Source organism: Lepidochelys kempii, chromosome 3 (assembly GCF_965140285.1).
Source record: "Lepidochelys kempii isolate rLepKem1 chromosome 3, rLepKem1.hap1, whole genome shotgun sequence".
Lineage (NCBI taxonomy): Eukaryota > Metazoa > Chordata > Testudines > Cheloniidae > Lepidochelys > Lepidochelys kempii.
This window is the reverse complement of record NC_136382.1, coordinates 7,130,986-7,148,834: the sequence shown is the minus strand read 5'-3', so window position 1 is coordinate 7,148,834 and position 17,849 is coordinate 7,130,986. Positions and strand designations below refer to the sequence as shown.

At 51.1% G+C, this 17,849-nt stretch overlaps 1 protein-coding gene across 8 annotated transcripts in view; it reads left to right on the top strand.

Annotated features, from left to right (window-relative positions):
• EFR3B (EFR3 homolog B) overlaps positions 1–17,849 on the top strand; it is a 151,838-nt gene that overhangs the window by 76,486 nt on the left and 57,503 nt on the right. For all 8 annotated transcript variants that reach the window (XM_073335563.2, XM_073335564.2, XM_073335560.2 and 5 more), the window contains one exon: positions 6,415–6,565. In XM_073335563.2, coding sequence (XP_073191664.1) covers positions 6,415–6,565 — 151 coding nt within the window. The remainder of the gene's footprint in view (positions 1–6,414; positions 6,566–17,849) is intronic.

The window sequence follows — 17,849 nt, the reverse complement described above, 5'->3', positions numbered from 1 at the left end:
TGGTACCAACTTGTCAAACACACACCTTCCTTATGTGAAAAGAAAAGGAGGACTTGGGGCACCTTAGAGACTGACCAATTTATTTGAGCATTTCCAGCACAAATCCAGGGTTTAAACACCAACGTCGGGGGGGGGGAGTAGGAAAAAACAAGGGGAAATAGGTTACCTTGCATAATGACTTAGCCACTCCCAGTCTCTATTCAAGCCTAAGTTAATTGTATCCAATTTGCAAATGAATTCCAATTCAACAGTTTCTCACTGGAGTCTGGATTTGAAGTTTTTTTGTTTTAATATTGCGACCTTTAGGTCTGAGATCGAGTGACCAGAGAGATTGAAGTGTTCTCCAACTGGTTTATGAATGTTATAATTCTTGACATCTGATTTGTGCCCCCCCCCCGACGTTCGTATTTAAACCCTGGATTTGTGCTGGAAATGGCCCACCTTGATTATCATACACATTGTAAGGAGAGTGGTCACTTTAGATAAGCTATTACCAGCAGGAGAGTGGGGTGGGAGGAGGTATTTTTTCATGCTTTGTGTGTATATAAAAAGATCTTCTACACTTTCCACGATATGCATCCGATGAAGTGAGCTGTAGCTCACGAAAGCTTATGCTCAAATAAATTGGTTAGTCTCTAAGGTGCCACAAGTCCTCCTTTTCTTTTTGCGAATACAGACTAACACGGCTGCTACTCTGAAACCTTCCTTATGTGCTGTTACCAGGACCCCATGTGCTCCCTGATTTCGTGGCCTTGGCATCAGCACCAGAATCCACCCTTTGAGGCAACTGCATGAACTAAGCCTGGCACCCTTTGGGGAGTGCAGGACAGCAGAGGGGTGTCTGTCTCTGGGGGGTAGCTGGCTATCTACTGCCGTTTTCTCTTCCCCTGCAGGTACATGTCTGTAGCAAGGTAGCTGGCTTTGCACGTTGTATACAGTGCATCTTTCATTCACACCCCGTCCACCTTTTTGGGGGGGCTTCTGCTGGTGTCTTATTAGCACAAAGGCTAAGTGCAGCTAAATGTCTCTGCTTGCAGACAGACCCGTTGTAGTTGGCTCAGATCTCTGCTGTTGCGGCGCTCCATTGATCAGCAGTTCTGCGCCTGGCACCAGTGTGCAGACGGATTTTTACCACTGTATAAATCTTTAGTATTTCTGAAGGTGGAAGGTTAAAGTCTATTGAACAGTAACTCATTTATTCTGGCTGTGGGGGGCTCTCCGTCTCTCTCCTCGGTGTGTTTGGGCGTTCATACTCAAGGCTGTGCGGTACACTTCCTAGTTTCCTTTTACAAAGGGATTTGGTGCATTGACATATTTAGCAGCTGATCGCCTGTTCGCTTTGTCCGTTGTTTCTGAGGGTGTATTTTTTTCATCTGCATCATCTTAACATTCAGGCAAGGCGGCGACCCATGCAAATAGAGCCTCCATCTGCAGATTATTTTCTGCTCGTACTAGAAATCTTTGCTTGGAGATTCTCTTCCTCTGTTGCTCGTCGTTTTCCCCCTTACAGAGCGATATGGTCATTGTTGCATGTGACCAAGGCTACCAAATCTAGGATCTTTAAGGAGTCAGGACATGAAATGTACATTAGCTGTATTCTTGTATCCATGGTTGTCTTGGCTGCTTACTGGACCTCTATGTGACACGGCCTATCCAGGTGGGACTCACTCGGCCATCCTATGTCTTCCTTTCTTGTGACCTTTTTCTAACTCCGAGTGAATTGGAATGGAGTGGTTTTTGTTTTTCACCCTCATCTCCTCTCTGAAAGCCAAGGCTAATCTCTGCTGAATGAAGAGAGCCTCTCTCTAGAATAATATGAATAGTGCTGGGTCATGCCCAGGGACACACTGAGATCAGGGCCCTGTGCTAGGCTCTGTACGGACCCAGAGTAGTACATAACCTTTGCCTCTGAAGTGCTTACGATCTAAATGGAGAGGCCAGACAAAGGGTAGGGGAAAGGGGTATGATAGATGAATGGCGTAATCAACGTGATGGTACCATGAGTTTTTTGGGAGGTGGGTGGTTGGAGTTAGGAGGGGATTAGGGAAGGGGGTGAGGGAAGGTAGGAAGGGGCAGGTGTGGAGTGATGCGGCGGTGAAGAGACTGTGAAGGAGGAGGTGGGAGCAAACAGCCGATCAGCCCCAGTCAAAACTGTAGTAAATCTCATCGTGTCCGTGGAGCTCCATCTCTGCTGCTTCTGCAGCTGCTCCCCGGCTTCCTTCTTGGCTGGCTCCTCCCAGCCCGGTTTCCTTTCCCCAACACCTCACGGCTTGGGGGAAGGGGTGCACTGCGGGCATCCCCCCTGCTCAGTCTGGATCTTGTGGTTAATGCTCCAGGACAAGAGCCAGGTGCTCCAGGAGCTACTCTTGGATCTGCCACGTGCTTTCCATAACTCAGGAGGCTGAGTGAACTAATATTTGTAAAGTCGTTTGGGATACTGGGCCAGACGCCCGGCTGGCGTAAATCAGCGTAGCGCCGTTCAGAGCCGCACTGACATACAGCAGCTGATGATCTGGCCCAAGATCACATCCTGATAGGGGCAGAGCCGGGAATAGAGGCCACTGCACTTGTGAGGAGCCTGCTGGGTTCTTGTTTAAATGGGGCAGGCCTCATCTTTTACATGGGGAGGTGGCCCAGGGGGCTGCTGGTCCGAATGGAACGTGGCCCACCGGAGCCCGCAGCCTCTTCTGGCATCAGAGGTGAGGCCCAGGCTGCCGGGGAGGAAGCAGTGAGCTAGTGGGGTGAACCCATCAACAAACCCACACCTGTCTCGGTCCACCAATAGCTGGGGGAGTTCACATTCCCTGGAGGCTTCATCACCCTCCGAAGGAGCTGCTGCTCCGGGATTGCCTGTATTCCTTCTGAGCTGGCTGGGCCCTTATGGGCCGAGGACAGCACTCACTCTGCCCTGTATGTCTGAGGGAGATCTAAGGCGTTAACGCTCTGCGGGCCAGGCCATTAGGCTGCTCATAGCCACACTAAGTGCATGGGCAGCACTGTCTGCAAGTCCCTGCGACCCTATTCTCCTTTCCTAGGGTATGAGTAACTCCTGTTCAAGCTTAGGGGAAGGGCTCCTGTCATGCTGCTAGAGAAGAGGAACAGTGGTCCAGTGATTAGGGCTGTAGCCTAGGGCTTTGGAGACCTGGGTTCAAGTCCCTGTGTTGCCAAAGACTCTTTGTATGACCTTGGGCAAGTCATTTAGTTGCTCTGTCTCAGCTTCTCCATCCGTACAATGGGGATAACACCCTTCCCTGCCTCATACGGGGGTTATGAGGATACTACAGTGATAGGAGCCATATAAGGACCATCGATAGAGATTGGGGCCCGCAGAGTCCAGCTTGGAGGTTGCACTGATCATTGCCAAGCGCAAACAGCTTGGGAGGGTGCTGACTTGACTCTGGGAGACAGAGGATTTTCAGTGTGTTATGATTTTAATCAAATCTGTGATGCAGCACCTGATGCCAAACATCTGTTAGCTGAAGCCAGAGGAGCAGGACCCTGTCCTGCAAAGAGCCAAATAATTCTCATTACGTGCTCCGGGGGGGCAGGCTGTGTTCAAAAAAATATCCTGCCGGGCTGGGTCACATATGCGAAAAGCAAGAGCCCTGATACCAGCATCTGAGAGATGGAACAGGGACGCTCACGGAGGCTGTAATAATGCCTCTCACTTACTGCAAAGCATGTTGCTGACATTAGCCAACTCATCCTCCCAACAGCCCCAGAGGGTGAGGGAAACTAAGACAGCGAGGTGATGGGACTTGCCCCAGGCGACACATGGGGGCTAGTGTCTGAGGCACGGTTGGAAATTACAAACTCTTGGCTCTGGGGCTTGCGCCCTCACCACTAGACTGTCTGCTGCCAGAGGTCTGGAACTAGATCTGCCTTTCCCACACGTGCCTTCCCCGTACATAAACCTTTTCAGTGGGCTGGCTGACTCTTTTGATCAGGTCATGGGATTTTAGTTGGTTTCACTGGGGTAACTCAGAAGTCCAACAGCTGTCTGGAAAGCCCAGTTTTGTTTGCCAGTCCCAGGTCCATCTGGTAAGACTTGAGTCTGTCTGTGAAATAGCCACTGAGGGTATTGGGACAGATCCATTGACTTCAATGGAGTTACGCTGATTTATACTAGCTGAGGACCTGATTCTCTGTTGCGAGTGCACTTTAATTTGGGGAAGGGCAATAAATACATTTCTGGGGCAGCTCACTCCTTCCACGACTGCAGGGTCCAAAGGCTGCTTGGCCTGTCTCTTTGTCATATAACTAGCCAACCAGAGAAGTAATCCAGAGCCATCTGCAGCCTGCATGCACAGACACCTCCAGAGCCGCATCAAAACAACCAGATTCAATTTGTCTTGGAAACCAAATGTGACACAGAACAAATTCTGAAACTGGAACCTAATCAGGCAGCCTGCACGGTGGTGTGTGTCCAATAAAGACTTATTCCCTGATGTTCGCAGTCTCTCCTTCCGTCTCTTTTCTCCTGTTCAAATATAGGAGCATTAGAAAAGAGATTTAATAAGTTACCTGAAAAGACCTGCAGTGACAACTCACTGCAAACAGTCCGGTGAGGTGCCCTTCTGCTTCTCCCTCCGGTGTTCGTCCTTGGAGCTGAGACGCACCTACCACGCTCATTGACATCAGCGAGTGGCGGGGGCCTGACCTTTGTGGGGATGCTGTCGGTGTAAGATGCCTGATGTGGAATTCACCCTCTCTTATGATCCATCAGAGCTGGGGGTGGTGACCGGCAGCGCCAGGGACACCTTTACCCAGGTATTTTCTGGAAAATCAGGGCTGCCTGGAGAGTTTTCTGGCTACACGTGGGGTGCAAGGGCAGCATTACAGATCTGATTTAGTTGAGTCTCTGCGCATACAATGCACTGACTAGGTTCATAGATTAAAGGCCAGGAGAGACCTTTGTGATCCCGGAGTCTGACCTCTTGTCTATAACACGGGGCAGAGATCTTCCCCACAATAATTCCTTTCGAACTAGAGCATATCTTAAAATAAATTAAATAAATAGATTTAAAAAAAATCCAGTCTTGATTTAAGAATCGCCAAGTGATAGTGAATCTCTGCAACCCTTGGTAAGCTGTTCTAATGGTTAATTACCCTCCCTGTTTTTAAAAAAAACCCACGCCTTATTTCCAGTCTGAATTTGTTTAGCTGCAACTTCCAGCCTTTGGATCACATTAGACCTTTGTCTGCTAGATTCCCTGCTCTAAAGACTGTGCAGTTGAAGATGGAGAAGACATGGGGCGAGTCATTTGTAGCATGACTAGTACCAGGTGATTGTTTCCTGCTGTTCTTCATCGGGAGGAGGCAAAGGGTCTTTTCGCCTCCAGCAAAGAGATCCGAGTCCAGCCGCCGGTGCTCGCAGATGTTCAGCTGGGGCAGGGCTCTGAGGCATCACTGTGGGTGGTGGGATGTCTGACTTCCCCCAAAGTGCTCTATTTTGCTATCGGGTTATGCTCCCTCTGCCCTGCCTCCTGTTGCGGGGCTCAGGATATTGTAAAAGACCAAAGAGCCTGTGTCCCCATGGACTCAGCTGTAAGAAGACAACCAAGCAGGAAGACTGAATCCGGAATCGGTTGAGTAGCTTTGGAAAACACTATTCAGAGCCTTGTTCTGTTGCTGCCTCCTGGAGCTCTCTGGGCCTTGTGGGGCTGTTATTCCTAGAGAAATGAACGTGTAAAGAGAATCATCGTATTGCTTTTCCGAGTAGCTCTTCCTGCAGCTTATTCCCCACCACAAGTCCTCTTAACCCTCAGTTTGCACCATTCCAGTTATTTCCCCAGCAGCCTCTTGCAGAGTAATGGGTGCTGGGAGCAGATTAACCCTTTCAGAAGCAAACGTGAGGTTTAATACAAATTGCCCATAATGCTATATTACTGCCTGGGCCAGATCCTCAGCTGGCGTAAATCAGCAGGGCTCCATTGACAGCTGAGGATTGGGCCCTGTGCTGTTGTAGCCTCCAGAGATCTTCATACGCAAACATTAATGACGACAAAGGGTCCCGTGGCGCCTTATAGACTAAGAGACATATTGGAGCGTAAGCTTTCGTGGGTGAATCCCCACTGCGTTTTCCTCCAATACGTCTGTTAGTCTATAAGGTGCCACAGGACTCTTTGCCACTTTTACAGATCCAGACTAACACGGCGACCCCTCTGATACTAAACATTAATGAATTAAACTGAGGATCTGATTCCTTCACGGTGTGTTGTGCAGTAAGCCTGCTTTACGGATGGGGAAACTGAGGCATGGAGGGGTGAAGTGACTGGCTCAGGATTGCACAGTGAGTCAGCAGCAGAGCTGGCAGTTGACCCAAGGGTTCCTGAGACCCAGTCCTCCTGCTCTAATCACTGGGCCTCCTTTCCTACAAGGTGAGTTACTTTTGCAATATGCCGTTTCCCTCAGGTACGTGTGCATTGCCATGGAAGCCTTGGACCAGCTGCTAATGGCCTGTCACTGCCAGAGCATCAACCTGTTCGTGGAGAGCTTCCTGAAGATGGTGGCGAAGCTGCTGGAGTCCGAGAAGCCCAACCTGCAGATCCTGGGTACAAATTCTGTAAGTAGCAGCCTTGGCAAGGCCGAGCCTTTCGTCGTATCTTCTCGTGCAGAATGGTTGTCTTCCTCCCCCTCCTCTGACCCCCCTCCTTTTATAGTGATCCTTTGCAGAGTAATGAGATCCTGGTTCGATTCTGCCTGTTCCAATACGCAGGGGCACAAGAGCATGTTCAAACACTAGCTTTTTCCCCCTGGAGAGCCAGGTTCAAGCCTTGCCCAGATCACAGTGCCGTGGATCGTGATCTCCTCCTTCTCTAGCCACATCTCTGAACCACCGTGTGTGTCAGAAAATCTCCGGTTGGGAGAGGCTCAGGCTCAGGGGGCTGCAGGCCAGGGTGAAAGGGCATGAATAGGAGCTGGGGCGGGGGCAGAGCTCGTGACGAGAATAGCCGGAGGGCTGTGGATCAGGATTGAGGGGCATCATCAGAGCTGTACGGGGGGAGCCCAGGACTGGGAAAACCGTGAAAGTCCCAGTGGCTTTCCCCACCCCATAAACCTAGTAGAGGGAAATAGCTCGTTCTGTGCTCTGGAGATCAGTAAGTGGAAGAGGGGCACAGGTGGGGGGTGGTGAATGGCGGGTCGGGGAAGAGTGTGTGTGCGTGTGAGAGAGAGAGAGAAGTCAGAGGTGAGAGGCAGAGAAAGAGACTGAGGGGTGTGGAGTGAGAGAGACAGGGAGGCAAAGAGCTGGAAGGATGGATCCAGTGAGGAGGTGGGAGAGGCTGATGGGATGAGAGTGGGAGAGACCCAATGGGGTGAATGGGTGTGGGGGAAGGGTAGGAGGAATAGGGGTATCAGGAGAGGATGAGATCGGGAATCAGTAGCAGAGAGGGGGAACGGAGACATGGGGAGGGAGCTGTTGAAAGCGGGAGGGGGATTGAGGGAAGTGGGTTGAATTTAGGGGATGGAATGAATGAAGATGGGACAAAGAGGGAGGGAAGGGGCTGTATTAAGCATTAAGCTTGTCCTGGGTCTGGAGGACACCAAGGGGCCAGTGCCCAAAGCTCATGGCCCTACTGAAATGGACCTTTATGGGGCGAGGATTGGGTTTGTCCCTGCTGTCGACCTGCCAGCAGCCCCAGGGGAAATGTGGAGCCTCTGTCATTTCTGTTGCATTCTCACCCTGCAAGTGGCGTCTGTGTGAGCGGGGTCGGCGCGCTGGCAGAGGGGGAGACGTGGGGTGAGAAAGACGGTGCCTACTGGTGTTGGCTTTCTGTGGCTGGGATTGTGCAGTGTCCAAAAGGTGAAGGGGCCTTAAAGGGATATGGTCACTTAGGGGAAAGTTTGCAAAACTGGCCACTCTTTTGGGATGCATCAGTTCTTAGGAGCTTCTCCTAAGCCAGCTAGGGCCCGATAATCAGAGGTGTAGGGCACCCGCAGCTGCCGTTGCCTTCACTCGGAGTTGCTGCAATATTGCCAGCCTAAGCATTCAAAAATCTGTAGTCAGGTCCACAGAAATCATGAGACGGAAGGAAAAAGCATTCTGTCTCCTTTCCTCTTTGAACTTTTAGGTCACATTCCGGGCACCTCTTCAAGTTGCTTTTTCTGAAACCCTACGAGCCAGAAACATATTAAAAAAAAATAAAATAAAAAGAATGAGTTTCATGAAATAACGAGACTCCGGGACTTGGGGCTTTTTGGGGGAAGAAAAAACAAATCTAACAAGTTTCATGATGCAGTCACAAGAGTTGGCAAGGCTGTTGATGGGTACCCAGTGCCTCTGGAAATCAGGCTCAAGGTGTCTGAAGTTGGCCACCCAAGAAATCCGTGACCATGTGTGGGCTCAGAAGTCAAATTTAGCTAAAAGCATGCTGAATACAGTGAAGTGAGACCAGTTAGTCTCCCTGGCTGATTCACATGCTGCTGATCTCACTTCACTGTATCCAGCATGGTCCAGTGGATAAGATGAGCAGGGGGTTGGACTAGATGACCTTCTGGGGTCCCTTCCAACCCTGATATTCTATGATTCTATGCTGGGCTAGGACGTCTGAGACCTGGCTTCTATTCCCAGCTCTGCTAAGGATTCCCTGTGGGACCCTGGCTGAGGCAATTCTCTGTGCCTCAGTTTCCCCAGTTTCTGTACAAGGGGGATAATACCATCCACTCTGGATCTGGAATAAGTTGCAGGGGACAGTGCTGCAGGGTGCGGCTTGACCTTGGTCCTCTTTCTTTGGACCCTGCTCTCCAAGCTTAGCAGAGTCCTTTGCCTGTGAAATCCCAGCTGAAAGGCTCTGCTGATGGCTGGTCTCTGTGACCAGAGGAGGGTCTTTCCCTTTGTGTTAAGCTGTGACAGTCCTAGACAAATCCCAGGCTGGGTTTTCATGCTCCGTGTAATGAGCTCTGGCACCCAAGACCCGCTGGGGGATTGTTTAGAGCTCCGTGCCTCTGGACAAAGGCTGAACCATGGAAGGGAGTTGTACAAAGGAGATTCTTAGCAGCAGCTTTATATCCAGAGAGAGCAATGTCAGCTGGAGCAAGTTTAGCCCAGCTGCTATGGCTCGCGCCTGGAGGGGCTGCCTCCCTGCATCTTGTAGCTACGGGAAGCTGGCAGGGTCACAGCTGCAGGAGCGAGCAGGACAGACACTGGCATAGCAAGCCCAGCTGCCAGGATCAAGACCCCTTTCCTTGGCTCAGTCTGTTCTGGTAACTAGCAGGCATGCCGGGGCACTACTTCTTCTCCCAGTCCTTAGCTAGTATTGCCCAGCGCTGAGTGCTGAGAATCAGGACTCCTGGGTTCTTTTCCTGTCTTTCCTCCTGATTTGCTGTGTGGCCTTGGGCAGTCACGTCACTGCTCCGTGCCTCAGTTACCCCCTCTGTAGAGCGGGGATCGTCTCGTTGCTCAGCCCTGCCAAGCTCTTTGAGATCCTCGGATGAATATTGAGCGCTCACCATGAACAATTCTGAACAGCAGGCAGACTCGGTACAAATCATGCTGGGTTCATGTGCAGTTTGTGAGCAGAGAAAGGGCTGAATTAGACAGCAACTGCATTTGCAAGAAATAATTTTGGTCAGCTCAAGTATGTAACATTACCCCCATTCTACAGATGGGAAAACCAAGGCACAGAGTGGTGAAATGACTTCCTCCAAACCACACAGAGCGGAGGTCCTGATTCACAATCCCCTGCTCTAACTACTACACGTGCTGTCTCCAGCTGGGTAACTGCTCGTACAATGGCTCTTCATACGTGCGTTTGGTGGGACAACTAGAACTGCTTATTGGTTGCTTCATTTCTCTGGAGCACTAGGTTTATGTGACAGTTAGTTAGGCTTTTGAAGACCCTGTGGACCTCTTGGAACCTGGCTTGATGGCTTCAGCATTGCTAGTTATAATCCTTTAGGCAGCGGAGACCCGTAGCTTTCTCTGGCTTAGCCATGTGGGTGGGTGACTGTTTACAGCTCTCCTGTTTGAACTCTTGTGGATGCATCTCAAAGTTCCTGGCTTGAGACTTGGCTGTGTAATAGACCATCCTCCTGCTGGATGGGAAACCCTGCTCTTGGGTTACGGCCAGCGGCTGCATCCCAGCTGGCAGGCAGGGCAGCTCTGTGTTGCAGAACAGAACGTTCCCAAGACCAGCGTGGGTTATAAATATCGCCACATAAAAACCGGAGGCACAGTCAAAAGCTTTCACACCCTGTTCTTCAATGATGTTAATTGCTCCAAATTGAAAGTGATGGGAAACTGCCATGGCGCATCCATCAGCAGAGCTATTAATCCACAGACATCAGAGAAGCAAGATCATTGATCGGTCGAGCTAAGTTAGCATAATGCTGCTGTTGGCAGGCTGGCACTGTCTCCTACTGTAATGACTCTGCCCTCAATAGCCACTGGATGGGAATCCTAGGATAGAATTATATTCTCCCAGTAATAAAGCGCATATCCGTTCAGGGAAAGGAGAATCTCCACTTGCTGTCTTAGGCCTATGACACACAGCTGAGCTGTTCTGGGTCCATCCAGTAGAGGGCAGTGATCTTTCTTCCCCACCCCCCAGTTCATTCTGATACACTGTAATACAGAGCACTCTATGAGCAGTCATTTCTTCACATCCCTGCCTCCCTACCTCTGTGGTGTCATTCTGCAGGTGGGAAAACTGAAACACCGAGAGGTTAAGTGTTTCTCCTTAGGCTGCAGAAGAAGTCCATGGCAGAGCTGGGATTAGAAGTTGGAAGCTCCTTGCTCCCCGTCCAGTGTTTAAAGCATTCAGCAACACTGCCTCCCTAAGTGAAAATTGGAACTCTGTCCAAACACCTCCTAACCTTTAGTGGCTCTGATAAACCAGAGCATGGATCCCAGGGCCCCATTGTGCCAGGGGCTGTACGGACATGCAGTAAAGAGATATTTCCTCCCCCAAAAGGTGGATGAGGCAAACTGCATGGGGCTTGGAGGCAGAGGTGAGGGGTCTGCCAAGTGTGTTCGTTGGACCTGTGGGAGTCTCAGCTCGCCACCTGCCCGGGTGTTGCGCAGGCCATGGGAGAGCCATGGAGGCAGAAAGGAAGTGAGAGACGACAGACCTGTATTTCGGTTTGTGGCAGCAGCAGCCACCTCCCCTCTTGGGCCGCCTGGAGCGTAGTGATTTTAATGGGAGTTGCTTTTTCACGCTTTTTCAAACGTTCAGCTTGCCGAAGGATTGGAGGTGACAGTCGTCAGCTGCTGGGCTCCAGACATTTCATCCCAGTGCTCGCGCTGTGCCGATCAAACCCTCCTCCGTGCTCACTCGAGCCAACAGGGAGCTGTGAGTGAGTGGGAGGATCAGACCCAAAAGAAAACACTGGGTCTGTCTCAGTCCGGTTCCCCTCCCAGATGCAATGGGGACCGAGCAGCCTAGGATGGAGGGGTAGCAAGTGGGACCCTGCCATGAGCCACTTTGTGGAAAGGAGCGGGGTTTATCAGCAGCTGATCTTTTAAATGAGACGGATGGCCCCCGTAGGCGGGAGGCTGATTGTACCTGGGAAGCATGGAATCACTACTGGAACATGGCCTTCGCAGCCCCGTTCCCTTCAGTTGATTTAATGATGGATTTCGAGGGTGCCCGTGGTCGGTAATCAATTTGGGAGAGTAAAGGGGAGCCACAGAGTCCGGTGAACATGAGGAATATCCATCCAAAGGCACAATGAAAAACACTGGGCTCAAGGGAAATTCACTGCTGCTGAGCAGGGCTGGATTGTCATGCCTGCCAACCGGAGGGTCAGAGGCTGCTCTTGGTTACTCCGGTTACAGGCTCAGATGCTGCTCTCAGCTACTGTAGTGTTAATCTGAATCCCTCCGTTAATGTTAATCTCAATCCCTGTGCCAGCAGGCCAGCTGCCTCCCTCAATCCCTTCCTGGCCTGGGGTTGCTCTGCAGCAGGCCAGCCTCAGTTTCCCCCTCTTCAGGGCACTTAGCCACGAGAGACTGTGTGGAGTTTGTAACGCCAGCCCTGCCTGGGAACGGGTGAATAACAGAAAGAAATAATTTGAGACCAGGTCAGGGAGGTAATATCTTTCATTGGACCAACTTCTCCAGGTCCAAATAAAGTCCACCAGCCAAGCATCAAACTTCACAGTCAGCCATGGGGCCTCCTACCATATCTCTTCTTGGGTCTCAGTCTGCTCTTCGTGAAGCTGTTGCGCCCAGCTGGTGTTTAGCCCTCTGCCTCTGGCCTCCCTTTCTCCAGGTTAGGGTCTCCTGCAGGAGCTTCCTGCTCACAACTGGTCTCCTTTACTACAGTTTCCTCCTCCTGTTCCCCTCTGGCTCATTATGGGGAGCTCTGGCCCTCCATCAGAGAGGCTGCCTATGAGGCACAGGTGGGCTGGATCAGTTCCCTCTTACAGGGTGGACCTGGCCCTTTGACACCCTCCATGGATTTCAGAGGAGTTGCTGGCACAGCTGAGATCAGAAATTGGACCCGGAGTCTTCTGTGTCTATACAGATCAGGTTCAGCGTGTAGATCAGCTACAAACATCTCCCCTGACGCAGCCCCGGGCCAGTGTGAGAAATGCGGGGCGGGGAGAGGATCATGAAAGCTGTCCCCGCCCGTTCATTCCTTGCCCGTTATTGCTCCAGCCGCGCAGACCGTCTGCAATAGCAATCCAGATTGTGAAGCAGGACAGTCTTGAGGAAGAATTGCCTAGTGGTTAGAGCAGAGGACTGAGGCTCACATGCTGGGGTTCTGTCATTGACCCTGGCTTGGAGTGCATGTATGGTGCGTATGTATCGAAATGTCTTAGGAATAACAATGGGCGCTGAGGATTTGGCTACTGCCTGGTTTGTGGTATTTCCCTGTGGTTTTTTTCAGTGGTCAGTTGCATTGCTGGCAATGAACTCTTAATAAATTTATTCCAGCTACGTTCTGGTCTGACTTGAGGGGACCCTCTGCCTGCCATGTGGTGTTCTGCACTCCATAATTCAGAGGAACGCTCAGGACAATTTCTGCAGAGAACCTGCTGTGTGCTTGTGTTGGGAAATGGGTAGCGGTAATGAGATGCTTCCTCCTCTCTCTGCTAAGGAGAAACTGTTTCAGGTGCAGGCTTAATTAAAGGGTATTGTCGCAAACAGTCCCTACTGTAATGGAGCTAATGATGGAGACGTGAGGATGCTGTTTATAGACAGCCAGGCTGAGTCACACCTGTGAAATCTTGTCTTCGAAATGTCTTCCCTTCACTGAGTCACGCGTTGCTAATCCCCAAGACTGATCATTCTCACACGCCCCCAGTGGGGGGGCTCGTTCCACAGCTCTCTCGGATGTGCCCATCTCAAGGCATTTAGCAGAGATGTGTGCAAATCCTGTTATTGCTGTATCCCTGAAGGCCTCCATTCGCCCATGCAGATTCTGCACCCTTGGGGAGTCTCTGTAGTGCAGAAATCCGGCTCAGACACATGTAGAAGCCCCAAACCCTCTCTCATCCACGCACACGTGCCTGCATTCCCCTTAGCACGTGGGCTTGCTGGACGGGGCATAGGTGCCAACCCGTGTCCCAGCCTGCCCACTTTGCAGTGAGGACATAAAGCTTGTGTTCTGATAGTCCACCAGTGCTATCCCACAATTCCCAGGGCCTGCTTGTTCCATCCCTTCTAGATCCCAACTTCCTACTTGCCTCCTATGCGTCGGAAGCAACTTGCTGGTTGAAGTGCAGCTGTTTGGTGTTTAACCCCACACGGACGGCTCAGCTTTGCACTCTGACTCTCGTGTAACTCTGCATAAGCAGGTCCCCTCTCAGGACTCGGAGGTCCTAGGGTTCAGCAGAGATATGTGTGGGTCCTGTTATTAATTTTGCTGCGTTTCTCTACTGAAATCGGCGATGGTGCTCGGTGCTGTACGTAAAGGCTTGAGCCTCCAGGAGCTTACAGTGCCGTTCAGATGCATGCATGAGACTTCCAATAGCTGTCGCGTGTCAGGGGTGTTCGCCTGAGTTTGGGGCGACGGGGGTTTGGGGGAGAATCCTGCGGCGGTTTCTCAACACGACTACCCTGTGAGATAGGGAAGGATCGTTATCCCTGTAGTATAGGTGGAGAAGGTGACACACAGTGGGGAAATGATCTGCAGAGCCTCAGCAACTCGGAATTAGAACCCAGGAGTCCTAGTGACCCCACCTGCTTGAACGGCGAATGTTTATTTAAAAAACCGTATTTGAAGTTAGTTCCTTGAATTTTTAATAATTTAACTCATAAAAAATTTCCAGTGTCTGTCAAAGCTGATGCTTTGGTCTTTAGGTACCTGTCTCTGGCTTCTCCTGCTTTGGAAGACTTTGAAGTATGCGTGACTGGCGACAGCCCCACTCTGAGCCCAGAGACGCTGCTGGGTGTTTCCAGATATGCTTCAGTCTATGTACAGCAGAGAAAGAGCCTCATTACAAACCACAGGTCCCTCTGCACTCTCAATGGTTGGTTTGAGCCTGGGTCGCCAATACAGTTAATCAGGGACTGCTAATGGCTGGTGGAGCCTTTCATCTACAGGTCACTCGCTCCAGTCCATCTCGGGGCAGGCAAAGCACAAAGCGATTCCGATCTGATGTCTGTCTACTGGAGTGAAATGTGTGGTTGGTCTGAGTCTAGGTCCCTATGGACAGATGTTGCCATCCCAATTTATTACGTGTATTAAGGTAGCATCCAGAAGCCCCCCATCCGATCCGGGTCCCATTGTGCTAGGCGCTGGCTAGACAGACAGAGGGAGACAGTCCCTGCTTTCAGACAGCTCAGTCTGCAGTTGGCACCATGTTGCAGCCCTGGTTGGCAGGCAGAGCAGAGGGGCCACAGATTGAGTGGGCCCTGGGGAATGTTCTCCTTTCTCAGCCCCAGGAAGAGGCCCCTGCAGGCCAGGAAGGAGGCAGATTGGCAGGAAATGGGCAGCAAGCAAGAAGCTCCGCTGCCTGTCTGTTGTGCTCTGGAGCTTTTCAATGGGGCATCTTTTGGGAGCACTAAATGTCCCCCTACTCTAAAACAAACCTTCTACCCAAAAAGGAGAGGCTGCAGCCAACGCTGCCGGTGCCAGCCGCCATTGAAGGCCTGGGAGCTTTAGGATTCTAGGGTGACAATCAAGGGAAACTAATTAAAATCGGTTTCTTCCGTTGGGATAACTAGCTCCTTCGCTGGCGGGGGGATGGGCAGGAGCATCCTTCCCAGTTCTCTCACCCCGGGGTCCAAGTCTTGTCCCATATCAGCACATGGATGTGTAGTAAGCTAAGCGGGCGGCTGCCTTCTTCTGCAGCCAGTGGTATAAGGTTCGTTATATAACACTGCTGCTTTTCCTGGTAAATAATGGAGGCATTTATAGGTTGAAAGAGGGTCCCTTTTTTCTGGGAACCGTTCCCAATGCGGCTGAGCCAGCTTGTTGGATTGCACAAAGCCAGTCTTTCATTTCCTCTTTGGATCTGACATTTTATTAAGAGAGCAAAAATCATGCGCCTAGAGGCGAATCAGTCCCTTCTGCCCGTGCAATGATCTGAACACCGAAGATAGAGGCTGAGCAAAATGTGCAGATGATACAAAACTACTCAAGAAAGTTTAAGTCACAGGCAGACTGTGAAGAGCTACAAAAGGATCTCTCAAAACTGGGTGACTGGTTAACAAAATGGCAGATGACATTCAGTGTTGATAAATGCAAAGTAATGCACATTGGAAAGCATAATCCCAACTAGACATATAAAATGATGGGGTCTAAATTGGCTGTTACCACTCAAGAAAGAGATCTTGGAGTCATTGTGGACAGTTCTCTGAAAACATCTACTCCATATGCAGTGGCTGTCCAAAAAGCGAACGGAATGCTGGGAATCATGAGGAAAGGGACAGATAACAAGACCGAGAATATCGTATTGCCACTATATAAATCCGTGGTGTGTGCAGATGTGGTCGCCTCATCTCAAAAAAGATGTATTGGAGTTGGAAAAGGTTCAGAAAAGGGCCACGCAAATGAGGAGGGGGATGGAACAGCTTCCATCTGAGGAGAGATTAATAACACTGGGACTTTTCAGCTTGGAAAAGGGGGATATGATAGAGGCCTATAAAATCAGGACTGGTGTGGAGAAAGTAAATAAGGAAGTGTTAATTACTCCTTCTCATAACACAAGAACTAGGGATCACCAAATGAAATTAATAGGCAGCAGGTTTAAAACAAACAAAATGAACTTTATCTAACTCATTTTGGAACCCTGTTATACTTTTTCCACACAACACACAGTTAACCTGTGGAACTCCTTGCCAGAGGATGTTGTGAAGGCCAAGACCAGGGGTCTCAAACACGCGGCCTGCCAGCTCCCCATGGGCCCCCCCCAGCATTTACCTAGAGTGGCTCCAGCCAGGCATGCACCGGGGGCATGGCAGGCTGCCTGCCCTGCCCCTGCGCCGCTCTGGGAAGCGGGAACCTGGAGGGGGCCCAGGGGTCTGTGTGTTGCCCTGGCTGCTCCTCCAGGTACCTCCCCTGAAGCTCCCATTGGCCGCAGTTCCTCGTTCCTGGCCAATGGGAGCTGCGGGGGCCGGTGCCTGGAGGCACGGCCAGGGCAACACACAGACCCCTGGGCCCTCTTCCCCCCCGCAGGTTCCGGCCGCTTCCCAGAGCGGTGCAGGGACACAGCAGGCACGGAGCCTGCCCTGCCCCCGGTGTGTGCCGGGCCAGAGCCTGCCCCCTGAACTCGCAGCCGAACCTCCTCCTGTACTCCGCACCCCTGCCGCACCCCTCCTGAGCCCCCTGCCATACCCTGCACCCGAGCCTCCTGCTGCACCCCAACCCCTCCTGGGAATGGGAACAGGGAAGGGGTGGGAAGAGGCAGGGCAGGGACGGGGTCTCATGGAAGGGATGGAGCGGGGGCGGGGTTGGGGAAGTGGGGGGGTGGGTGGGTGCCAGTGATGCGGCCCTCGGGCCAATTTATTAATCCTCATGTGGCCCTCGTGGTCATCTGAGTTTGAGATCCCTGGCCAAGACTATAACAGTGTTCAAAAAAGAACTAGATAAGTTCATGGAGGATAGGTCCATCCATGGCTACTAGCCAGGATGGGCAGGGATGGTGGCCCTACCCTCTGTTCGCCAGAAGCTGGGTGACGGGATGGATCATTGGGATGGATTATCTGTTCTGTTCATTCCCTCTGGGCCACCTGGCATTGGCCACTGTCGGAAGACCAGATACTGGGCTAGATGGACCTTTGGTCTGACCCAATACGGCCGTTCTTATGTTCTGTGTTGTTTATGCCACCAATAAGACGGACAATTTGGACACTGTTCTCCCAGCAGCCTCTCAGGATAGGCAAGCAGAGAAAAGAAAAAGAATAAAGTCTAGCTGCACCTGACTGGTGGGGGGAGAGAGGAGGACTTGAAGTGCTCACTTTAACTTCGAGTTGCCATGGTGATGGGCACTGTATTAGAAGCTAGATAGACCTAGCACACTTCAGAGGTAAGTCGTATTCTCCCCGTTTTGCAGATGAAGGCATAAGAACGGCCGTACTGGGTCAGACCAATGGTCCATCTAGCCCAGTATCCGGTCTTCCGACTGGCCAATGCCAGGTGCTTCAGAGGGAATGAATAGAACAGGGCAATTTTAAGTGATCCGTCCTCTGTCATCCAGTCCCAGCTTCTGGCATTTGGAGGTTTAAAGACACCCAGAGCATGGGGTTGCATCCCTGACCATTTTGGCTAATAGTCATTGATGGACCTATCCTCCATGAACGTATCTAGTTCTTTTTTGAACCCTGTTATACTTTTGGCCTTCACGACATTTCTGGCAATGAGTTCCATGGGTTAACTGTGCGTTGTGTGAAGAAATACTTCCTTATGATTGTGTTAAACTTGTTACTTATTAATTTCTTTGGGTGACCCCTGGCTGTT